Source organism: Andrographis paniculata, unplaced genomic scaffold (assembly GCF_009805555.1).
Source record: "Andrographis paniculata isolate CXL003 unplaced genomic scaffold, ASM980555v1 Contig87END, whole genome shotgun sequence".
Classification (NCBI taxonomy): Eukaryota; Viridiplantae; Streptophyta; class Magnoliopsida; order Lamiales; family Acanthaceae; genus Andrographis; species Andrographis paniculata.
The window spans coordinates 98,677-125,470 of NW_026137625.1; the positions used below are offsets into that span (position 1 = coordinate 98,677).

Sequence of the window (26,794 nt, forward strand, 5' to 3'; positions counted from 1 at the left end):
TAATTTCGAACACTCTACAACAAATACGAAAAGCACTTGCAATTAGAACTATAGAGCACAAAGTAAGTATAATCTATAACTGATATATAATATAAAGGAAAAACATTGAAAAAACAAAAAAGCGCTAAAATGTACTAAGAGAACACTCTACCAACAAATACGAAAAGCACTGCAATTAAAATAGGGTGACACAAAAAAGGTAAGTATAATCTAATAACATGCTATATAATATAAAGGAAAAACATTGAAAAAACAAAAGCGCTAAATACACTAATTTCGAACACTCTACACAAAATACGAAAAGCACTGCAATTAGAACTATAGAGCACAAAGTAAGTATAATCTATAACATGCTATATAATATAAAGGAAAAACATTGAAAAAACAAAAGCGCTAAATACCGTAATTTCGAACACTCTACAACAAATACGAAAAGCACTGCAATTAGAACTATAGAGCACAAAGTAAGTATAATCTATAACATGCTATATAATATAAAGGAAAAACATTGAAAAAACAAAAGCGCTAAATGTACTAATTTCGAACACTCTACCACAAATACGAAAAGCACTGCAATTACAACTATAGAGCACAAAGTAAGTATAATCTATAACATGCTATATAATATAAAGGAAAAACATTGAAAAAACAAAAGCGCTAAATACACTAATATCGTACACTCTACACAACAAATACGAAAAGCACTGCAATTAGAACTGTAGAGCACAAAATAAGTATAATCTATAAAATGCTATATAATATAAAGGAAAAACATTGAAAAAATAAAAGCGCTAAATACACTAATTTCGAACACTCTACACAATAAATACGAAGAGCACTGCAATTAGAACTATAGAGCACAAAGTAAGTATAATCTATAACATGCTATATAATATAAAGGAAAAACATTGAAAAAACAAAAGCGCTAAATACACTAATTTCGTACACTCTACACAATAAATACGAAAAGCACTGCAATTAGAACTATAGAGCACAAAGTAAGTGTAATCTATAACATGCTAAATAATATAAAGGAAAAACATTGAAAAAACAATATCGCTAAATACACTAATTTCGAACACTCTACAACAAATACGTAAAGCACTGCAATTAGAACTATAGAACACAAAGTAAGTATAATCTATAACATGCTATATAATATAAAGGAAAAACATTGAAAAAACAAAAGCGCTAAATGTACTAATTTCGAACACTCTACAACAAATACGAAAAGCACTTCAATTAGAACAATAGAGCACAAAGTAAGTATAATCTATAACATGCTATATAATATAAAGGAAAAACATTGAAAAAACAAAAACGGAAAATATACTAATTTCGAACACTCTACAAGAAATACGGAAGGCACTGCAATTAGAACTATAGAGCACAAAGTAAGTATAATCTAAACATGCTACATAATTCAAAGGAAAAACATTGAAAAAACAAAAGCGCAAAATGTACTCATTTCGAACACTCTACAACAAATACGAAAAGCACTGCAATTAGAGCTATAGAGCACAAAGTGAGTATAATCTATGACATGCTATATAATATAAAGCCAAAACATTGAAAAAAAAAGCGCTAAATGTACTAATTTCGAACACTATACAACAAATACGAAAAGCCATGCAATTACAACTATACAGCACAATGAAAGTATAATTCATAACATGCTATATAATATAAAGGAAAAACTTTGAAAAAACAAAAGCGCAAAATTATACTAATTTCGAACACTCTACAACAAATACGAAAAGCACTGCAATTAGAACTATAGAGCACAAAGTAAGTATAATCAATAACATGCTATATAATATAAAGGAAAAACATTGAAAAAACAAAAGCGCTAAATACACTAATATTGAACACTCTACACAACAAATACGAAAAGCACTGCAATTAGAACTGTAGAGCACAAAGTATAATCCCATAAAGTGATATATAATAAAAAGAAACAACAAAGAATAAAAAAAAGCGCTAATTATATTATCTTAAGACACTATGTAACAAGTACGAAAACACCGTAATTAGAATTATAGAGCAGAAAGTACAATTACAATCCCAAAAATTGTTATATAATGTAATGTAAATGAGTCAAAAAATAAAAACACAAATTGTATTCCCTTAAAGCACTATATAACATATATGAAAAGCATTGTAATTTGAACTCTAGAGCACAATGTATAATCTCATAAAATGATATACAATAAAAAGAAAAAATAGTGAAGAAACAAAGGCATTATGTAACATAAAATAAAAAACACTGTAATTATTACTCTAGGGACAAATTATAATATCATAAAGTGCTATATAATAATAAATAAAAACACTGAAGAAACAAAAGCGCTAACTATATTACCTTGAAACACTATTTATCAAATACGAAAAATATTTTAATTAGAACTATAGAGCACAAAGTATAATCCCACAAAGTGCTATATAATAAGGAGAAAACGAGTCAAAAAACAAAAGCACTAATTGTATTCCCTTAAAGCACTATGTAACATGTACGAAAAAACTGTAATTATAACTTTATAGCACAAAGTATAATCTCATGATAGGCTATATAATAAAAAGGAAAAATAGTGAAAAAAACAAAACCACTAATTGTATTCCCTTAACGCACAATGTAGCAAATTCGAAAAGCAATGTAATAAGAATAATAGAGCACGACGTAGAATCCCATAAAGTGATATATAATAAAAAGAAAAAGCAAAGAAGAAACAAAAGCGCTAACTATATTATCTTAAGACACTATGTAACAAGTACAAAAACACCATAATTAGAATTATAGAGCAGAAAGTATAATCCCAAATAGTGCTATATAATGAAATGTAAAGGCAGTCAAAAAACAAAAATACGAATTATATTCCCTTAAAGCACTATGTAACATATATGAAAAGCACTGTAATTTGAACTCTAGAGCACAATGTATAATCTCATAAAATTATATATAATAAAAAGAAAAAATAGTGAAGAAACAAAGGCGCTATGTAACATATAAAAAAAGCACTGTAATTATAACTCTAAGGAAAAATTAAAATATCATAAAGTGTTATGTAATAAAAAAGAAAAAGACTGAAGAAACAAAAGCGCTAACTATATTGCCTTGAAACACTATTTATCAAATACGAAAAGCATTTTAATTAGAACTATAGAGCACAAAGTATTATCCCACAAAGTGTTATATAATAAGGAGAAAACGAGTCAAAAAACAAAAGCACTAATTGTATTCCCTTAAAGCACTATGTAACATGTACGAAAAAAAACTGTAATTATAACTTTAGAGCACAAAGTATAATCTCATGATAGGCTATATAATAAAAAGGAAAAATAGTGAAAAAACAAAACCGCTAATTGTATTCCCTTAACGCACAATGTAGCAAATGCGAAAAGCAATGTAATAAGAATAATAGAGCACGACGTAGAATCCCATAAAGTGATATATAATAAAAAGAAAAAGCAAAGAAGAAACAAAAGCGCTAACTATATTATCTTAAGACACTATGTAACAAGTACAAAAACACCGTAATTAGAATTATAGAGCAGAAAGTATAATCCCAAATAGTGCTATATAATGAAATGTAAAGGCAGTCAAAAAAAAATACGAATTGTATTCCCTTAAAGCACTATGTAACATATATGAAAAGCACTGTAATTTGAACTCTAGAGCACAATGTATAATCTCATAAAATTATATATAATAAAAAGAAAAAATAGTGAAGAAACAAAGGCGCTATGTAACATATAAAAAAAGCACTATAATTATAACTCTAAGGAAAAATTAAAATATCATAAAGTGCTATATAATAAAAAAGAAAAAGACTGAAGAAACAAAAGCGCTAACTATATTACCTTGAAACACTATTTATCAAATACGAAAAGCATTTTAATTAGAACTATAGAGCACAAAGTATTATCCCACAAAGTGTTATATAATAAGGAGAAAACGAGTCAAAAAACAAAAGCACTAATTGTATTCCCTTAAAGCACTATGTAACATGTACGAAAAAAACTGTAATTATAACTTTAGAGCACATAGTATAATCTCATGATAGGCTGTATAATAAAAAGGAAAAATAGTGAAAAAACAAAACCACTAATTGTATTCGCTTAACGCACAATATAGCAAATGTGAAAAGCACTGTATTTAGAACTATAGAACACAAAGTATAATCCCATAAAGTGATATATAATAAAAGAAAAAAAATAGAAGAAACAAAAGCTCTAACTATATTATCTTAAGACACTATGTAACAAGTACGAAAACACCGTAATTAGAATTATAGAGCAGAAAGTACAATCCCAAAAAGTGCTATATAATGTAATGTAAAAGAGTCAAAAAACAAAAACACAAATTGTATTCCCTTAAACACAATGTAACATATATGAAAAGCATTGTAATTTGAACTCTAGAGCACAATATATAATCTCATAAAATGATATATAATAAAAAGAAAAAATAGTGAAGAAACAAATGGGCTATGTAACATATAAAAAAAACACTGTAATTATTACTCTAGGGACAAACTATAATATTATAAAGTGCTATATAATAAAAATAAAAAGACTGAAGAATCAAAAGCGCTAGCTATATTACCTTGAAACACTATTTATCAAATACGAAAAGCATTTTAATTAGAACTATAGCGCACAAAGTATAATCCCACAAAGTGCTATATAATAAGGAGAAAACGAGTCAAAAACAAAAGCACTAATTGTATTCCCTTGAAGCACTATGTAACATGTATGAAAAACACTGTAATTATAACTTTAGAGCACAAAGTATAATCTCATGATAGGCTATATAATAAAAAGGAAAAACAGTGAAAAAAACAAAAGAACTAATTGTATTCCCTCAACGCACAATATAACAAATACGAAAAGCATCGTAATTAGAACTATAGAGCACAAAGTATAATCCCATAAAGTGATATATAATAAAAAGAAACAACAAAGAATAAACAGAAGCACTAATTATATTATCTTAAGACACTATGTAACAAGTACGAAAACACCGTAATTAGAATTATAGAGCAGAAAGTACAATCCCAAAAAGTGTTATATAATGTAATGTAAATGAGTCAAAAAAATAAAAACACAAATTGTATTCTCTTAAAGCACTATGTAACATATATGAAGAGCATTGTAATTTGAACTCTAGAGCACAATGTATAATCTCATAAAATGATATACAATAAAAAGAAAAAATAGTGAAGAAACAAAGGCGTTATGTAACATAAAATAAAAAATACTGTAATTATTACTCTAGGGACAAATTATAATATCATAAAGTGCTATATAATAATAAATAAAAACACTGAAGAAACAAAAGCGCTAACTATATTACCTTGAAGCACTATTTATCAAATACGAAAAACATTTTAATTAGAACTATAGAGCACAAAGTATAATCCCACAAAGTGCTATATAATAAGGAGAAACGAGTCAAAAAACAAAAGCACTAATTGTATTCCCTTAAAGCACTATGTAACATGTACGAAAAACACTGTAATTATAACTTTAGAGCACAAAGTATAATCTCATGATAGGCTATATAATCAAAAGGAAAAATAGTGAAAAAACAAAACCACTAATTGTATTCCCTTAACGCACAATGTAGCAAATGCGAAAAGCAATGTAATTATAACAATAGAGCACGACGTAGAATCCCATAAAGTGATATATAATAAAAAGAAAAAGCAAAGAAGAAACAAAAGTGCTAACTATATTATCTTAAGACACTATGTAACAAGTACGAAAACACCGTAATTAGAATTATAGAGAAGAAAGTACAATCCCAAAATGTGCTATATAATGTAATGTAAAGGAGTCAAAAAACAAAAACACAACTTGTATTCCCTTAAAGCACTATGTAACATATATGAAGAGCATCTTAATTTGAACTCTAAAGCACAAAGTATAATCTCATAAAATGATATATAATAAAAAGAAAAAATAGTGAAGAAACAAATGGGCTATGTAACATATAAAAAAAAACACTGTAATTATTATCTAGGGACAAATTATAATATTATAAAGTTCTACATAATTAAAAATAAAAAGACTGAAGAATCAAAAGCGCTAACTATATTACCTTGAAACACTATTTAACAAATACAAAAAGCATTTTAATTAGAACTATAGTGCAAAAAGTATAATCCCATAAAGTGCTATATAAAAAGGAGAAAACAAGTCAAAAAACAAAAGCATTAATTGTATTCCCTTAAAGCACTATATAACGTGTACGAAAAACATTGTAATTATAACTTTAGAGCACAAAGTATAATCTCATTATAGGGTATTTAATAAAAAGGAAAAATAGTGAAAAAAACAAAAGAACTAAATGTATTCCCTTAACCCACAATGTAACAAATACGAAAAGCACTGTAATTAGAACTATAGAGCACAAAGTATAATCTCATAAAGTGATATATAATAAAAAGAAAAAACAAAGAAGAAACAAAACGGCTAACTATATTATCTTAAGACACTATGTAACAAGTTCGAAAACACTGTAATTAGAATTATAGAGCAGAAAGTATAATCCCAAAAAGTGCTATATAATGAAATGTAAAGGCAGTAAAAAAAAAGCACGAATTGTATTCCTTTAAAGCACTATGTAACATATATGAAAAGCACTGTAATTTGAACTCTAGAGCACAAAGTATAATCTCATAAAATGATATATAATAAAAAGAAAAAATAGTAACGAAACAAAGGCGCGATGTAACATATAAAAAAGCATTGTAATTATAACTCTAGGGACAAATTATAATATCATAAAGTGCTATATAATAAAAAATAAAAAGACTGAAGAAACAAAAGCGCTAACTATATTACCTTGAAATACTATTTATCAAATACGAAAAGCATTTTAATTAGAACTATAGAGCACAAATTATAATCCCACAAAGTGCTATATAATAAGGAGAAAACGAGTCAAAAAATAAAAGCACTAATTGTATTTCCTTAAAGCACTATGTAACATGTACGAAAAACACTGTAATTATAACTTTAGAGCACAAAGTATAATGTCATGATAGGCTATATAATAAAAAGAAAAAATAGTGAAAAAACAAAACCACTAATTGTATTCCCTTAACGCACAATATAGCAAATGTGAAAAGCAATGTAATTAGAACTATAGAGCACAACGTATAATCTCATAAAATGATATATAATAAAAAGAAAAAACAAAGAAAAAGTTTCATCAGGCGCGTGAGCCTTGCACGCGCCGCCGTTTGCCGTGATTTTTCGGGTTCCGGCCGGTCTCGCAGCGGCGCACCTGGTGGTGGTGATGGTGTCGATCAAAGGTCACCGGAATATAGGGAAACAGAACGGGCTGTGTGTTTGTGTTATATGGGAAGAAATCGAGGGCTCTAATACCATGTTAGAATAATTTGTATAAACTATATTTTCTCAACTAAAATTAGAGAAACATCGTCATATATATACATATTCATATGAGCTGAGCTATGTACACAAATATAAATATATATTACAATATATATCAACAGAACGAATCCTTAGTTATTTTATATATAAATAATATAAAAATAGTTATTTTAAAATATATTTTGTGTTTATTTGATTCTATCACAACTTAAAATATATAGTATTATTTTTCTAATAAAATATAAATCAAAATATATAAAAATCAAATACAAATAAAAACTCAAATTTAAATACTATCAATCAAATTTTAACATAAATATTTTAATATTATACATATATTTTATATATACATATATTTATTCTATCTAAGTCAAAGTATTTTTTTATCATTTTCGTCTGTTTGGCTCAAAAGTACTCATTTTGTATTTTAGTAAAAGTAATTATGCATTAGATCAAAATATCTTTAACTTTTACTTATATTATAAACATACAATTACTTTATACATAAAATCAAAAGACAAAAATATCAAAATTCTTACACACTTTCACTAATTAATAAAATATTATTATTTATTAATTTATTATAGACCTTTAAAAGAGATTCAAAAATGAGGGAGGAAAGTATTTTGATATATATATATATATAAAGGGGCCCTCAAAGAACTCAAAAATTTTGGGCCTTCGCTATAGGCTCAGGTAGCCCATTGTAATACATCCGGAGTTGGGCTATTGTTTGACTAACTCCCGTGTGTAGATGAGCCAGTACCAGGTCATCTGAAGTTGAATATAGGTTAAATTGATTAAATAGACTACTCATGTCAACAATGTGCACATTCCTTTTCGGAAGTCCCACGCTCTAGAGTAATTTGAGAATGGGTGATCCCCTGCCAGGGTGCGCGTGAGTGAGTACAAAAGCACGTTTGAAGGACTTGTGTTGACTTGTGGGGTCAGTCTATGATCTTGACATGCTCAGCTTTGCGTAGCTTACGTGCTGGGATGTCACACCCATGCCAAGGGCCGACCGTGCGTTTTATCAGTCTCATTTCTCATACAGTGGTAACAATGCTCTTTCTTCATGCATTAACTTCTTTTTTTTCACTTTGAGAAAGAAACTACAAATTTTCAGTTTCTACGTCGAAATGTAGGAAATCTTGATTTTCTTCATATTCGATCGAAATTCATCAGAGCGACATTCTTTTTGAAGAAAAATTGTGTAATCCAACACAAAGTAACACCAACTTTGTTTGTGTTTGAAATGAAAATGGAATTGCGATTTTTAAAATTCTGAATCACAATTTAAAAAAATATATATGTTACCATAAAGCACTTGAAGTTTAATTTTTCGTGATAGTACATCATTTAAATATATAAATAAAACTACGACATATTACGATATTTGAAAAAAAAATTGAACTTTAAAATTAAAAGAAAAAAAACTAAATAAAAATGAACGATTTTCGTTTTTATGAAAGAAATATAAATAAATATTTCACTTCCACCAAAATGACGATGCAGAGGAAAATAGTAGTAATGCATACTATATATTATGATAAAATTATAATATTTTTTAATATTATACTTAATAATAATAACACAAGTACTCTCGAAAATTTTTGTAACCATTCGCTAGCATATTTTAATTTCAAATTATTATTTTTATAAAAATACAATAATATTAATAAATATTATCCTAATATTTATATATCAATAATACTCAATTTCTTTTAAAATTACAAGAATTCATCAATTTTTTCATAAGAGTTCACCAATAATACTATTTCTTTTAAAAAATTAGGAGAGATTTCATACCATATAATTTTTGGCACAATTGTCCATAACTCTCATGTGGTTTCAAAACATAAATTTTATATACTTTAAAAATTGTATGACGCTCCCTTATATTTTCAAAAACATTGCATAAAATCCCCTGTTTACATTTTTTGTGTGATGAAAAGATAGTTTCATATCTATATTTTTAGCATGGCGAAAGATTTCATGCAACGTTTTTTAAAGTATAAGGTCCACCATGTAACTTTGAAAGTATAAGAAGAATTTACACTGAATTTCTAAACTACAAGAGAGTTATAGAAATTTTCCGTAATTTTTCTTAATACTTTCAATTAAATCAATCCACTAAAATTCATGGAGTTTTAAAGTCCATGGAGCATTGAATACCTAAAAATTTTAAAAATTTTCGATTAAATATCTTCAAATTTTAAAAAACTTAAAAAAATTTGTTATACCTAATATTTTAAAATTCAACAAAATTATACAAAATATTGATTGAATACACCCGCGAAAGACTACAACATAAATTTGAGTTGTCCCATGAAACCTGAAACGTGGAGGAGTCAAAATATGCTTTAGAATATTTATAGATCATGACCTCAATTTCATTGTCCTAAAGTTGGTCAAGTATCAGAATAAGATGACTATGTTTGAAAGAAAGAAATGTGTGAAAATTATAATGAAAAAAAATTATCCAATGCTCACAAATTTTTAAGTCCTATTTTTCCAAAAATCAGTCTGAGTTATCATGATATGATACTTTATATATTGTAGTTTTATTATATTAAAATAACTATATGCTATTCATATATTTATAATGTGTTCATATATATACATTGTATAGTCAATAGGATGTTGAATAATATCATTAAGTACCCTACCAAAAAGCCAATTATACAACATAGATTTATTCTTTTAATTGTTATTTTCAAAATTTTTACTTAAAGCTTCTTCAATGGATTGTGTATTTGGAGGAATACTCTATTTCTTGAGAAAGATTTTTACAACCGATTTCATTTCTCACTCTAATTTTAAAGCGAGCTAAAATGTTCTTCTATTAGCATTTCTCCAAAAATAGAAAAAATATTTGTTTTGGAGTTTGGTCTTTGAAGTTTTGAATTTTATATATTTGTTATTTTTAATTTAATTATTTATTGTTATTATTATTCATTCTATGGGTTCAATTCGGATGATTTATTCAGACTTTCTTTTTTCTTTTTTTTTTAAAAAATTATTTTATTTATATTTATATTTATTGTTATTATTAAAACAATTCGGAGTATCTTTTTTCTGTTCGAATTCTCTTTCAATTCGGAGGGCTCGGAAGGTATATTTAGTGTGATTTTTTTAATACATAATATATTATATTATATAATAAATACACAATATAATATTACACAATATAAATATTATACAATATAATATTGCACATAAATATTACAATATAAAATTAAATAAAATATAAACAATATTAAAAGCAACAATAACTAAATTACTGAAATAGAAATAAAGATACATATTAATGTGGCGGAAGATCGGATCCACATCCACCTAAATTACTAAAATCATAACAAAACAGATCCAAACATGATGGAGGCGTGAATGTTGTTGTTTCGCAATTTTTTTTTAAAAAAAAATCCTTATTTGTTTATTTTTGAAATACTCCCGAATTGTAGAATCCCATGTGTTATTTAAATTCATAAGTAGGATTTTATCCTCTTTTTGGGATTCTTTGAAAGCTCTCATTTTTTCTTTTTCATCTTGTGCATTTTTTATCAATTCAAAAATTTATTGATTGTATTTATGTATTGCGTTATTATTTTCTTCAATTTTTCTTTTCAGTTTCGCATTTTTTACTCCAACGGGTCTTCGAATTGAAAATCCACCCACATCCTCATTTAAATTGATAGAAAAACTTGAATGCCGTTGCGATATTAGAGAACCAGATTCAGAAGTAGGAATATGATTATCGGGATCGGAAGAGACATAGCCTACTCTTTGTGATTCAGATTGTTGCCTCACACTTGAAACATCATCACAAAATATTTTAATGAATTCCAAACATGGTCGAACTTAAAAACAATTTAAACGTTCAATCTTCCATAAATAACAACTCCACTCGATCCAACAACAAATAATATTGGATTTCAATAAATATATTAAAACATATCAAATTGTTATTATAGCGTATAATTTATATATATACTTACAATATCTTGCTCTAATGCTCCAGTAGGATTCATGTTTTCAATTTGCGGGACACACGCTATCAATTACCGAACAGCTTTCTCTATGTTATGCCATCAACATTATAATGATTTTACATTACGAATCTCTAAGTCAATCTCCTTTTGATCATTATAGGCTACTTCAACTCTTGCCTAAAATTGCTCCCTAGCTATATTGATACACACCTAGGCCAGGATCTTAAGAAATACTCGTATAAGCTCCATACAAATTAATATCTTCACGGGCAGTGTATCCAGAAGCCGGAGAACCCATTTTGTTTGAATAGGAAATGCTGAGACATGTAGTATTTTAATTTTTGTCGGAGATAAGGTTAAAATAAAAATATTGTGGGATGAATTATTTGAAAGCTTCGTATATAAACAAAACATTGTGTGATGTCAAATGTTGGAATCTTCAATTTTGTCCACTAAATTAGTATCCAATGTGAACATTTATTTATGATCATTTTCAATATATTTTATTTGATTTAAAATTATATCCATTTTTTTATCTATTAAATTGGTATCAAATGTAGATATTTAATTGTGTCTATTCTTTTTATTTGATTTAAAATTGTGTCATTTTTCGGTCCATTAAATTGGTATCCAATTCAAATATTTAACTGTGTTCATTCTTTTTTATTTGATTTAAAATTGTGTCGTTTTTTTGGTCTATTAAAATGATTTCCAATGTGAATAATTAAATTAAGTCTAAATTGTGTCATTTTTTTGCTCTATATATATATATATATATATATGGTATCCAATATGAATAAGTAAATTGAGTCCATTTATTTTATTTAATTTAACGTAATTAAATTATCTCTTTAAATCATTATATATATATATATATATATATGTATGTAGAATGAAATTATCATTCCTCCCAAAAAGGAACCGATGTTTTTGAATGTTGGCATATGGTATACCGGCAGATGCAACAGACGAATATGTAAAAATCAGTGAATCAACTGCAATTGAAAATCTTAAGAGATTTTGTCGTTCGGTTGTTGAAATTTTTGCAGTAACTTACCTAAGATCACCCAATACGAATGATGTGGCGAGGCTCTTGTGCATATTGGCGAAAGCCGTGGATTTTTCGGAATCTTTGGTAATTTAAATTGTATAGCATTGGAAGTGGAAAAATTGTCCTACAGCATTTTTCGGGACAGTATACAGGACATTCACGCAAACCGACGATCATAGTAGAAGTTGTGGCTATGACATGCTTATTTTGGTTTGCCCGGGGCAAACAATGATATTAATGTCCTTAACTCATCAAATTTATTTTTCAATCTTACACAAGGTATTACTTCATCTGCAAATTATGTTATCCAAGGAAAAAAGTGCGACATAAAATATTATTTAATTGATAGTATATACCCAAAGTGGTCAATCTAGTGCAAACTATTCATGAGCTATGGGGCAAAAAAAAAAAAAAAAAAAAAAAAAGGAAAACAATATTTTGCAATGAAACAAAAGGCTTTAGAAAAGACGTAGAGCGTGCATTCAGAGTTCTACAATCACGTTTTGCAGTTGTCGCAGGACCATATCGTTTTTGGGATAAAAATATTTTATATGACGTAATGTTTACATGCATTATCATGCATAATATGATTATCGAAGATGAACGTGATCTCAGTGCACCAATAATAAACAGTTCGAATAAACCACTTCCTACGGTTAAAAGAGTTGTCGATGAAGATGCTTGATTTCAGCAATTTTTCGGTTGACACATACCGATAAAAGACAAAAATGCACATATAGCACACTGCGGAATGCATTAATAATCATTTATGGAAACGCCACATTAATTAATTAAGAGGATTGTAATAAATAATATTTTAATTTAATTGTATTTTATTTACGTCTATTATTTTCTTAATATGTTTATAATTTCACCTTAGTTTTTTATTTTATTTATTTTAAATCATTATTTTTCACATATATAACAATTAAATTAAATAATTTATAATTATTATTATTATTATTATCTCAATAAAATAATTTGAATTTATTGAAATGAGATTTTTGGGGTTAATATGTAAATATATAAAAATTGAATAAAAGCTATATAATTGTTTAAAAATAAAGAATATAATATTCGTTTTAGAGAAAAAAATAGAACGAATTGGAGTGAAATTCAGAAAAAAAATTTTGGAGGAAGATTTAAAAAAAATTAGAGAATCCTTGACTTTAGTAATTCCCTATTTTTCCATAAAACGTAGAGTTCAGACCAATACTCAGAAAGAAAGAAAAAAAAAAAAAAAAAAGAAAGGCCAACCAAACACAATCATAACTAACAGTAATGTCTAGTAATCGAAGCTTCAGAATTCATGTATTAACTCACCAAAGAAGAGGTAGTATATCAGTTCAATAATACAGAACATAGCATCCAACATCGAATCATCGGAAAGATACTAATCCGATGAAGACACCACACGCAAGGGATGATTTATCCGAAAACTTAACTGATTTTTCTGCATTGTCCTTCTAACTTTTTTATTTCGATGAGCAAGAAAAGTGAGAATATTGCGGAAAAGGAAAAGGAAAAGAATGCCTGCATCCCATGCGCCAAAACCAAGGTTAAAACCACAAATTGTTACCATATATCAGGGCGGAGCTCCCCAGTCGAGGGAGGCACCCATCTTCCAGAATGGTAGACGCTCTCGCCCACTTTCCAACCGGGAACATCTTTCATGATTCTGGCCTCTTCCTCGAGATACTTCTTCCATTCTTTGACGAACCTAAATGATTCACAAGAAATTGGGGGTTAGAAGAGAGGGGAGTAGAGTGTACCGAAGAAATTTGGACAAGGACTTTTTAAACAAGAAATTAGACTATGGAACGAGGGGTGATGTGACACCTTTCATCTTCTTCCGCCTGAAGCATTGGTAATATAGCCCTGCGAGCGGTGTATTTTTCTTCCTTCAATGCCCTATATGACATAATACATCCGATGAATCATTATTACTCCAACTCAACCAAGAAAAACAGATACTAACTCCATCAATTTTGTGCACAAACATGTAGGCACACGTTTTAACAAGAATGAATAATAATTAAAACTTTTGCCTTGTGTACTGAAAAAAAATAAGTGAAAAAATAACATAGGGTGTGTTCTTCCAACATACTAATATTTTTGATATATTTTCCAATTAATTTCACAAAAAGATACAATATATATACATATCTACACAATATATAATAGATATACTCTATCCACTCACAAAAAATCAACAATTCAATATTAATATTACGTTTTATATTTCTGATACGTTTCTCAATATCTAACATAAAAAAACACCTCAAACTAAAACTATAAAGGGTGTGTTTAGTTGTAGGGTTTTAACTTTGGTCTTACTATTCCCAAATTTTTTTCCCTAAAAAACATCAAATCAAACACTTATTTTTCATTTATTATATTACACTACAATAAAACATTACATCACCACATATTTATATCATATCAAACAACTATTTACATTTAAAATTTTACTTTTCAAAACTCAAACCCAAAAAAAAAAATTTACGAGTAAACACACCCAAACAAATACTCATTTTTTTACTAAAAAAATAAATTGACAACATATTTTAAGGACAACCAAAACGAAACTGAGAATAGATTTGGACAAGCTTAGGGAGTATGTAATAATGCCACTGTAAAATTAATAAGCAACAATGTGCATCTAGAGAGAGAAAAAGAGAGGATAGTTATGTTACGCCATTCTACAGCGATAACACGAGAAGGAATATAAGTTTAAAGACTAGGATTCATAATATATAAAGATGTCAACTTCATGCGCTCTAATGAAACATTATGAATGATGTGTGTGATAGCAACATAAGAAATGGATTTGTGATACAGCTACTACGTTCGAGGAAACAAAAATCTAGTTTATCTCTAGGAGTTTTCCTTTGCGAGACGGTTAACAATAATTTTCAAAGAAATTGCTAAAAGTAATGATGTTAAAATAACTTCGGCACTCCCCCAACTAGATAACTCTTTCTATCCCTCTGCACCATAGCAGCAAAGCAATATTTTGTTATTTATTTTTACTTACTGGGACTGATTAGGTTCGATTAGGGTTATGTCGTTATTATTAATTAACTAAGGATTAGAAAAGTTTTATTCTACCTTTCTTTCTGAGCTTCTTCCACTCATAGCTCATAACTAGCTTCCATCTTCCACTGCACCATCACTCAACTACCACTTACGGCAGAGGATGTTTCTGTTTTTCTTGCAAAAACGGTTTTATTTCCTTTTTATACTTATATTCTACAATGTGTATATTGAAGTTCAACCTTGTTTCATATTATAAATGTTTGTATGGAACAGATTGGCAGCCACTGGTCTTTTGATTCTGAGTTCTCCCAAGTTTATTATAGTTATTTGACTAGTTTTATGTTTTATATATTGTGTGTATAATATATGTGTATCATGTATATTAAGGGTGTGTTTACTTTGAATAATAAGATTATAACACATAAGATTATTTTAACAGATCATATAGTTATGAGATTAATATATCATGTTTACTTTTTTTTTTTTTTTTTTTTTATAACGTGGGAACCCGCAGTTGCTAACCTTCGGGTGTGCTCTGGGTGCAAACTAGGTCCGACAAGATAATAACTTTACTTAATTAAATATAGGATAATAACTTTTAGTATAAATATTACTTGAGATAAATTAATCTCATCCATCTTGATAGAATTAATTATCCTTAATTAGTGTATTATTATATCAGGCTTTAATCTATATCGGGTTTTTAATAAGTTTGAAGTAACCAAATATTAACCACCCTAATCACTCAAAGTAAACACACCCTAAAGATATACTAATATTCAGAGTGTCAGACCGTGCAAGATGGCACGGCGCAGACCTTGTGCCGTGCTGCACCGTGCACCATTTACAGATACGTCTGCACACACATGCACTCATACATAAGAATATGAACATAGCAGTGTGGGCTACCCATCCCCGCATACAGAAAATATTCATTCAATGTATTACTAAGAAACTAGTGGTGATAAAAACACTTTTCCTTAAGTTTCTGTCATTCTACTCGGGAGGACATGAAAATTTACTGCAAGATCCGTGCCTCATGTTTATGGACTACTTGCTTCACTCTCTACCTTTGTAGATAAAAGAACTCACAGCACTAGTAAAAACAGCTACGGCTCAATGCCAAGAGAGCAAACTAATTGAAGGATCCAATCTATAATTCCGCGACAAAAATGGTTACAACTTTTTCCAGAAAACCCTAAGAACTAATACTCCACCCAGTCAATTAACATCTCAGTGACAAATGATATACTCCATTGTATTGGATTTGAATTTAGGCCAGGTTTGGTGTGTGATTCAGAAACTCCAAGTTTAACTTCAAAATATAACAAAATTATTGGCGAAGTAAGGACTCAACCTCTCCAGGTTCTGAATTCACAGGAACTATTAGCATTCCAAGACTCCAATCCGTATATGCTCTCAGAAAGCAATCGATTATTCAGAAATTCTAATTCAGATACCTCACTCCTCAGAAACTATCTTCTTCACTCACATTACCCGGCGCAATACAATCCAATTAAGACATCGATTAAACTTAAAAACAACGATTGCAAACAAACCAGCACAACAAGGACGAACTTTTAGAAGGCCCAATCGCACAAACATACCTTCGGATCTTGTTTCCTTTCCCGACCTGATACATTCCCCAAGAAAAGGCGCCGAAGGCAGCCAGAAAAATTGCCATCGCGCTAGGTCCACTGCTCGGGATCCTCCTCGCAAACCTAACCGGCGCAAACCCCCCCGGTGGCGGCCCGTCTTGCAGCGCCGGCATATCTTTAACACTCGCCATCCCAGGCTTCTTCCTTATCACCGACTCCGTCATCTTCCCGCTTCGATCCTCCTCTTCCTCTGAAATTCTTTTCCCTAAATGAGAGAAAATACTGAAAACAGTTCCTTAAAAAGAGTTAACTAGTGGAAGAACGACCCCAGCCTCTACAGTGACTCCTGTCCGGTTTCCTACAACTCGTTCTAAAATCGTAAAAATAAAAACTTTACATTACCTAATGTGACGTTTTAACAACTAAAGTCGTGTCACGATTTTTAGGAATATTTTGGAATGGGCTCTGAAGAACAACCCCCGGTTTCTACAGTGACTTCCTATCCGGTTTCCTACAATTCGATCTAAAATCGTCAAATAAGAAACACGTTTTAACAGTTAAATTCGTGTTTATGAATGTTAGGAATATATGGAATGGGCTGTAAAGTTACAAGCCCTACTGTGGGCCGAGGAAAGCTTTAAAAGAATATTTGAAATGCACAACCAACAATCCGCCGCCGGAACCGCCGCGGCGGCGGCGGTCTCCGCCGTTCCTTCTCGATACATCCTGCTGTGCACCGCCTTCTTGTCTCTCCTTCTCGTATTCACACTCCTCAAAGGACCAACTCAACTCCCGCCGCCGTCGGAACCCCACCCGGCGCTCTTCCCCCGGCGCCACCGCATCCTCTTCAATGGCGGCGAAGGTGAGGTATATAAGCCAGGAGACTCATTGTCCCCGCCTCGGCCTCCTTCCTTAGCCTATTTTATCTCCGGATCCGCCAATGAATCGCGACAGATCATCCGACTGCTCTACGCCGTATACCATCCTTTAAATCATTACTTGCTTCACCTCGACGGTTCTGCTAGCCAGACCGACCGTGACGCTTTGGCTGTCACAGTCCAATCGGTGCGGCTCTTCAGAGCGGCGCGTAATGTTCACGTAATTGGGAAAGGGAATAATGTGTGCCCCGATGGTCCATCTGCTCTTTCCGCCACACTCCACGGAGCTTCCATTATGCTCCGTCTGTCGGCCGACTGGGATTGGTTCATCAATCTCTCTGCTTCCGATTATCCTCTTGTCACTCAGGATGGTACATTTTTTTTTTTTTTTCTTGAATTGCCCATAGATTCATGGTTCAGTTGTATATTTAGTTTGGCTCGATCCGTGTGCTATTTAGGGTTTATAGATTTTGCAAAATTCAGTGGCAGACCTGAATTTCCGTAACATTTCTAAAGATAGTGTGTGTGTTCTTGAGGTTTTTCTTGATTTGCCACATTGCTGTGGAAGTCTCTAGACTTGTACCAAATTTGATCTGTAGATTTTGTGTGTGTTCTTGAGGTTTTTCTTGATTTGCCACATTGCTATGGAAGTCTCTAAACTTTTACCAAATTTGATCTGTAGTTTTTGTTGTGTGTATGCCATTTCTGATTGGATATTCCTAGTTTTTATTCAAATTTAGATCCATATATTAGTCTTGATTTCTGTATTCCTGCAATATCGAAATTGGCTGCCCCCCGAGATTCATGTATGAACATTCTTAGAGAAGGAAAAGGATGAGTCTGTACGAATAAATGTTCGATTCTCCAGCACTGTGTTCTAAGTTAATTGTTGCTACTATTAAGGGTGATTTCATTTTTGTGCGCACAGAGCCTGTTTTTCACTCTATACTTTGTTTATATATTCAATTCCGACCCTGAATTTAATGGGAATTTCATGTTTGTACAATAGTTCGAAGATATTAGCAGTCGGAGTTTTGGATAGTCTAGTTTTCGCTATTGCCCGGATTTGTCTAATGTTGATTGTTTGTGGGTTGTCATTTTTCAAATTTTCATCAATTGACTCACTGCTGTGGTCCTTTTATATTGATTATATTTTCTGCCGGGAATTCTTAGCCGTTATTGTTCTTCCCATTAAGTCATTGTGAATTCTAAATGATTTCCCCCACTTTCTTTTAGATCTTTTGCACATTTTCTCTTACCTGCCGAGGAATCTTAATTTTGTGAACCATACTGGCTACATTGGATGGAGAGAGTAAGTCCTTAATTTGGAGCCGACTAATCTCATTAATCGTGAGAGGATTCCGAGCAGTAACTTTTAAAGCGCCCAAAACCGTCGTTATGTTTATTTTCCATGTTGTAGATTGAAGAAACTGAAGCGAATAATAGTTGATCCGGCACTTTCCCTTACAGAGAAGACTGAGATTTTCTTCGCCACTCAGAAAAGACAGCTTCCAGATGCTTATCGTTTATTCATTGGTGAGCCCCGTGCTATTTCTTAAGATGTTTAGTATATGTGTTGTCGATCTTAGCATTTTTTGTTCTCTGATGGTAATTGCTGGAACATCTCAAACCAATTTAGTGGTCAGACGGCCAAAGATAAATTCGAAGACAACCAACCTAATTAGCTAACTCGTCTTAATAATCAAACTCTTAGAGAATTAATGTTCAGAGTGTGGCTCATCTGCCCGTTCGATAATTGCAAGACTAGTTGTGTTTGTTTGTTTCTGACCTAAACTTCTCCTAGAGTTTGGAGAGAATCAATCTGACTACCAAAAAAGTTTTAGAAATAGCAAGAAAGTTTTAGAAAATAGATTTTATCGTCTTTGTGCTAATTTAGTTGCGGCATCTCCTTCCTGTGAATGGATCTTCTCAGATAATTGTTGATGAAGTATATTCTGGTTTAGCAATTTCTAAAACATGAATGGTCATTGAATTTTCCTCGCTCGATTTTATAGCATATTATGTTTGATCCTATTCTTCACGAATGGGCGTAAGCTTCGGTGCTAGGATACATCCAGCATCGATCAGTGATTACACTGAGACACATGAAAATGTCGCCGGGTTAAGCTGATATTTTGGTTATTTTTCTACGATGGATGTTGAGGATATTTTTTGATTTTTTTTTCCGCCAGGTCCTTCGACGACTGTCTTGAGTCGGAAGTTTATCGAGTTCTGCATCTTGGGCACGGACAACCTACCGAGAGCTCTCCTAATGTACGTGTCAAACACACCAGCATCAGCTTCCATGTACTTCCCGACCGTCCTGTGCAATGCTCATCAATTCAACTGGACCACCATCAACCACGGCCTGCACTACACTTCGCTCGATTCCAGGCAACGCCGCGTGTTGCTAAACTCCAGCAACTTCGCCGAAATAATCGACAGCGGGGCAGCCTTCGCATCGCCTTTCCCCGCAAACGACCCCTTCCTCGATCGCATCGACAGGGAAGTCCTGCAGCGAAGTTCCGGCGAGCCTGTTCCAGGCGGGTGGTGCTTAGGCGACGCGCCTGAAAATGTATGCAATCTTTGGGGCGACGCTGACATCTTGAAGCCCAGTTCGGGTGCCAAAAGGCTTGAAAAGCGTCTCGTAGAGGTTTTGTCGACTCCACCGCCGCCGTGTTTGGCGGAGTAGTTTTGGTAATCGTTGCGGAAGGGCAAGACCGGGTACGATGAGATTGAACTGTTGTTGTTTATGAATGCGGAGAGATTATTATTGATTTTATGTATTATACTTAGGCCATCAGAAAACTAAGAATTTGATGTACATTTGTGCTTGCACTCTCTCTTATATCATATAACTAACTCACATAATTTATGTACCAAATTTTTGCATCTAATTTAACTTTTAAACTTGTACTGGTTACACTGCCTAAATTTAGTATGCTGTATTATTTCGGGAGGTGTATTTAATTATGGGTTTTTTTAAGATTCCGTTGAACTCTTGAAATTATACATTATTGATAATATATATTGATATATACTTTATTTTATAAAAAATGTAATACTTTATTTCGAGGGTGTGTTTGTTTGGGGATTGGATTTTGAGTTGGGATTTGAATAGTAAAAATTTTGAATTTGAATAGTTGTATAATGTAATTTAAATATATAGGTGTTTAATTTGATGTTTTTGAAGGAAAAAAATGGGATGAATACCAAACACACTTATTTGAATATTTTTTATCTACAAATATGTTTTATATAACTTTATATAAATTAATAAAAAAATATTTTACAATTTCATAATATCTATATATATCCATAAACAATTCAATCAAATTTATAAAAATATATTTAAATCAATACATAAAATCCATTAAACTCTGCATAGATTATGTATATTTCTAAATCCATATAAATTCATAAAATTTTTAAAATTTAATAAAATATCAAATGAATAGTTTATACCGAAATTTTTTTAGTTTTGGATTTATTTTAAAAAATACTAAATAATTAATATATAATACTCTAACTTTTCCATTACCCTTTTTATTATTTTCGTATCTTCATTCCTTTTATATTTTAATAAAAATAATTATACATTAATACTAAAATATTCTTAATTTTTATTTAAATTAGAGATATACCATTACACGTACAATTAATTTATATATAAATTCAAAGGACAAAAAATGTCAAAACCTCTTGTACATTTTTACTAATTAATAAAAGACTACTGTATTATTTTTTTAATTTATTAAAAAATCTCAAAGAGTCATTTAGGGTGGGACGAAGAAAGTATGATATTTTTAAAATAGAACGGTGTTTTTAAAAGAAAATATATGAATAGTATTCTCATCAATATTATTTAAAATACAATATACATACATATTAACACAGTAATATATAAAAATATATTTTATTTACTCACAAAAAGATTTAATAATTTAATAAAATATATTATTTTTTATAATGCCTTTTATCCCAACTAAATGTATCTTTTTTACTATTTTCGTCCAACCTTATTCAAGAGTATTTATTTTTTATTATAATAAAAATAATCAATATAAATATCAAAATACCATAACTTTTGCAAAGTATCTTTAGTACTTCCAAGGGAAAAATGTGAAAATAATCTTAAATACCTTCACTAATCAATAAAATACTATTATTTCTTAATCACCTACGCAAAAACTAATGTATATTTTCTTCTGGGATGGAGTGAGTATTTGATGAGTCACATATGATTATATATTTTTATAGATTATTTTGCCAATTTATTATATCAATTTTGATTAGGATTGGGGATGAAGCGATTTGAAAAACTACGTATGTTCAGCTCAATTCTTCGGGTTCGTAATTGGATTGTAAATTGATTTAGCAATTGTGTATTAATCAAATATTTGCATCCGTAAGTGTAGTTATTTTAAAAAGTGGTAAACAGGTCTACGAGCTTGGCCTAAAAATTTCATGATCAGATATATAAATCTTTTCGTAATTGATTGAGTATTCGAATTGATTTTTTCTTGTAATAAATTCAATTGGAGAAATTATTCTATGATTGTAACTAGTTTATTTCTTCGATTAGGGATCTGGTTAATATGTTGTACCATTACAACTAACAAGGTAAAAAAAATTGGACGTTGTGATCATATCTAAGGAATATAACTAATTTATTACTTGATCAACAAAATTATTTTAAATAACTGATTGAATTCTTTATTCGGTTTCTTATTCATTTCTTGAACTGAATATTTAATCTTCATTTGAATTTTTGCTTTATTTTAAATAATTTTCATTTTAGTTGAATTTTTAATCTATTCCATCAATATTTAATTATGATAATATAGGAAATAATTTACACAGTTCATGTGGATTTGACTTCGACACCATTTACTACGCGATATTTGCCGATGTTACAAAAGTTTTACTAGTATCATTCTAATGAATGATATTCTCGTAACATGAGAATATGTATTAAAATAATCTAGGTTCTTTCGCTGTTTGTAACCTTTGATAACAAGTCTGGTCTTGTACTTTTTTATTATGTCATCCGATTTTAATTTCCTCTTGAAGATCCACTTTGATCCGAGAGGTTTTGAGTTAGGACGGAGATCCACAAGTTCCCAAGTGTGATTTTGGGAAATATAATCGATTTCACTTTTTACGGCTTATTTCCAGAGATGCGTTTCAGAAGGCCTCATCGCCTCAGCATAAGTTATGCGATGTTGTTAAGTTGTTGATGACCCCAAAACATGTGGGGGGAGGCCATTTTAAGCAATAATTATCAGCTTACCTTAATTCCTTGGAAAAAAAATGCAAAAGACCTCTTATGAGCCTTGGAAATGTTGAATACCATCTTACAAACACCATCGAGTGTAGGGGGTGTCTGGCTAAGGTAGTAGGTGCCACCTCCCAAATAAGTGAGAATCGGTTTCAAGATAGTGGACTGCATTTTCATAGGATATACTCATAATAGTACTGTTGATGTATTTTTTCAACAAACAAAAATTAAAATTCAATGATATGGAAAATATCCTTAAATTTGATTAATTAGCGTATGAGATTAGGAATCTCTAAACACTATATGATACACAAGAAAATTAACTGGATATTAAAATACTGGAAATTTAAAGTGGTGATCCCCAAATCTGACTTTGCTTTTGTTGAAGTTGATTGAAGATGCCTTCTCCAGAAACGTCCAAATCCTTAAATACTCCTTGAGAAACGATACTGGAAACCGTCGCCCGAACGGTTACAACGTCTCTTTTACAACCGTCTGCTAACCCTTCTCCTGCTGACACGTGCCCTCAACCGACCACAATATGATTCTCACTTACTCTCAACAATGTCTAACTACCTGGACTGACCGCAGACCTTCTGCCCCTTTGGCCCGACCGCAAATCTTCCGCCTTACTGATCCGACTACACACCTCCCGACTTGCAGATCACCCGACTTAGTTGATCCAACCGCAGACCTCCCGACTTAAAGACCATCCGTCTTGTTGGTTCAGTCGCAGACCTCCCGACTTAAAGACCATCCGACTTATTGGTTCAGTCGCAGACCTCCTGACTTAAAGACCATCCGACTTATTGGTCCAGCCGCAGACCTCCTGGTTTAAAGACCATCCGATTTGTTAGTCCAGTCGCAGACCTCCCGACTTAAAGACCATCCGACCTGTGGACCTCCCGACCTGAAGATCTTCCGTCCTGCGGCTTACCGTCCTGCGGACTTTCCGTCCTACGGACCTCCCGACTTGAGGACCTTCCGACCTACGGACCTCCCAACCTGAGGACTTTCTGTCCTGAGGACTTTCCGACCTGAGGACCTCCCGACCTGAGGACCTTCCGACCTGCGGACTTTTCGTCCTGAGGACTTTCCGACCTGCGGACCTCCCGACCTGAGGACCTTCCGACCTGCGAACCTTCCGACCCGCTATTTCCTTAGAAATATATCTATTTTACCTGAGTTTCCCACGGTGCCCCTCGGCCAGTTCGATCAACTTGATCGCTAGGCCCATTTTTTCTTTTTACCTTGGGCTTTTTAAAATAATTCTAAATTTCATACGTAACAACTTGCCCGCCGCCAAGGGACTTTCAAACGCCATTTCTCAATCGTCGTTTGGAAGTTCACCAATCACAACCCTACTGAGAAATCACCTTGGCAACTGCACCAGTTACAGCAACACTCCTGATTCCACCAAACTTTCCTTTCTTCAATACGAGTCTTTGCAAATCATAATCTCTACAACTCTAACCATGGCGAATCGATACATCCTTGCACTCCCTGTCGACGGATCAATCCCTGAAACCACTATCGTGTCGACGAAAATGCGCACTCCAACTGTTCCCCCATATTGCACAACTGATGAAGACTCCAACCATATGAGAGAAGTTTTGGAGGCAAGAAATCTGCTGGCGATCAACAACCCCAACTACAACGCAACCCGCCTCCATGACAACATCAAAACGCACTTGACAGACCTCAAGGATCCCTACCGCACCTGGTACCAAAGAGTAGCAGAACATTACCAGGATCAATGGAAAGCTCAACAAATCGACCAGGCCATACGTCTGTCAACTCTCCCATGTCATTTACATGAGAAAGTCCTTCTGGCCATGGCAGCGTTTTGGCACCCTGAGGTCTGCATCTTCCTTCTTCCAACAGCCCCCATCGGCCCCACTCTCATGGATGTGGCCATGATCGCCCATCTGCCAATCGTAGGGGAAGACCCTGTAATGGTTGCCCTAGATGGACAAGAGCCCAATGCAAACCATTTGGGCTGGTCTCTGACAGACGTGAAAGAATGGGGCTGGATTAAATTTCTAATAGACCAGCAAGGAGCAGACGGGACCCCTGTAATCGACCGAGAACACACAGCCTTCCTGCTCTTTTGGCTCTGTAAGTATGTTGTGGTTTCCCCTTCGAAATGTGTCCTCCCTTCTCATCTTGATCTTGCCATACACATAGCCTCGGGTCAGTTCTTTTCATTAGGCACCTTTTTCCTTGCCAATCTCTTTGAAGGGCTTTTTGAGCTAAGTCGTCTGCAAACTGATTTTCCTTTCTAGGGATGAATTCAATTATCACTTTGGAGATCTTTGATAGCAATTGACCTACCAAATCCCTGTTCTGCGTAGGTGGGGATAATTGCAAACATACTGTTTGTTTACTTGGTTAATTACCAACTGAGAATCTCCTTTTATAATAACCGACTGAACTTTCCTAGCTATTAAAGCTTCTAATCCCAAGATTAAAGCTTCATATTCTGCTGAATTATGGGTCATGGCTTCTAATTGCAACTGCAAATTGACCATTTGACCGTCTGGTCCTTCCAACAAGACACCTGCACCCGATCTGTTTCCTGAGGTAGAACCATAAAAAAACATTAACCAATTTTGGGTACTTACATATGACATGCACCCGGTCGGTTCCTGATCATAACCTGCGAAATCTGCCAAAAAATCTGCTATTGCTTGGCCTTTGACCGCTCTCAAAGGAGAATGATACAAATCAAAAGGCGCTAATTTAATGGCCCACTTCATAAGTCTGCCCTGCATCGTAGGTCTTTGCAAAATTAACTTGATAAGATCAATCTTTGAAATAACCTCAACTCTTCTGGGCAACATATAATGTTCAAGTTTGGTGCATGCAAACACCAATGAATAACACATCTTTTCTGGCATTGTATAATTTAATTCTTGTCCTGTGAGAGTCTTGCTTAAGTAATAAATTGTCCTTTCCTTTCCATCATCTCCATCCTGAGCTAACAAACAACTGACCACTTCATAGGTATTTGCCAAATAAAGTTTGAGGGGTCGACCTTCCTTGGGAGGCATCAACACAGGTGGTTGAGCCAATGCTTGCTATATAGCTTCTAAGGCTGTCTGTTGGTCTGGTCCCCACTCAAAAACGCTTCCTCCTGCCTTCAATAATTTAGTGATTGGTCTGACCTTGCCAGCAGCATTGGAAATGAATTGCCTGAGATAATTTACTTTCCCTAAAAAACTTTGAATTTCCTTAACCGTCTTGGGTGGTCGGATGGTCAAGATTGCCTTGGCTTTATTAGCATCAATCTCTATTCCCCTTTCATGAACCAAAAACCCCAAGAAATTTCCAGCTGAGATAACGAAAGCACACTTAGTTGGATTCATCTTCAACTTGTATTTCTTCATCCGACTGAAAGCATCTTTAAGATCTTTCAAATGCTTTTCAAAACTAGAAGATTTGACTATAACATCATCAATGTATACCTCCATAGATTTACTAATGAGATCATGAAAGATTGAATTCATGGCCCTCTGATAAGTCGCCCCTGCATTCTTTAAACCAAAAAGCAT

At 32.2% G+C, this 26,794-nt stretch overlaps 2 protein-coding genes across 2 annotated transcripts; one reads left to right on the plus strand and one right to left on the minus strand.

Moving 5' to 3' along the window:
• Positions 1-13,730: 13,730 nt before the first annotated feature.
• Positions 13,731-17,365, minus strand: LOC127242627 (NADH dehydrogenase [ubiquinone] 1 alpha subcomplex subunit 13-B). Its single transcript, XM_051262236.1, has 3 exons — positions 17,091-17,365; positions 14,284-14,355; positions 13,731-14,164 (listed from the first exon to the last, which is right to left on the minus strand). The coding sequence occupies exons 1-3, from the start codon at positions 17,303-17,305 to the stop codon at positions 14,020-14,022; spliced, it is 432 nt and encodes a 143-aa protein (XP_051118193.1). The 5' UTR covers positions 17,306-17,365; the 3' UTR covers positions 13,731-14,019.
• Positions 17,366-17,700: 335 nt separating this feature from the next.
• Positions 17,701-20,830, plus strand: LOC127242626 (beta-glucuronosyltransferase GlcAT14A). The gene is made up of 4 exons (XM_051262235.1): positions 17,701-18,330; positions 19,196-19,271; positions 19,380-19,495; positions 20,152-20,830. The coding sequence occupies exons 1-4, from the start codon at positions 17,736-17,738 to the stop codon at positions 20,649-20,651; spliced, it is 1,287 nt and encodes a 428-aa protein (XP_051118192.1). The 5' UTR covers positions 17,701-17,735; the 3' UTR covers positions 20,652-20,830.
• The last annotated feature ends 5,964 nt before the right edge of the window (positions 20,831-26,794 follow it).

Excerpts from the sequence above, each read along its gene's own strand:
- LOC127242626 (XM_051262235.1), top strand. The coding sequence starts at position 17,736 with ATGCACAACCAACAATCCGCCGCCGGAACCGCCGCGGCGGCGGCGGTC. Across the intron at positions 19,272-19,379 it reads GGCTACATTGGATGGAGAGA|ATTGAAGAAACTGAAGCGAA; the intron begins GTAAGTCCTTAA and ends TCCATGTTGTAG. Across the intron at positions 19,496-20,151 it reads TGCTTATCGTTTATTCATTG|GTCCTTCGACGACTGTCTTG; the intron begins GTGAGCCCCGTG and ends TTTTTCCGCCAG.
- LOC127242627 (XM_051262236.1), bottom strand. The coding sequence starts at position 17,305 with ATGACGGAGTCGGTGATAAGGAAGAAGCCTGGGATGGCGAGTGTTAAA. Across the intron at positions 14,356-17,090 it reads AAAGGAAACAAGATCCGAAG|GGCATTGAAGGAAGAAAAAT; the intron begins GTATGTTTGTGC and ends TATGTCATATAG. Across the intron at positions 14,165-14,283 it reads CAGGCGGAAGAAGATGAAAG|GTTCGTCAAAGAATGGAAGA; the intron begins GTGTCACATCAC and ends TGAATCATTTAG.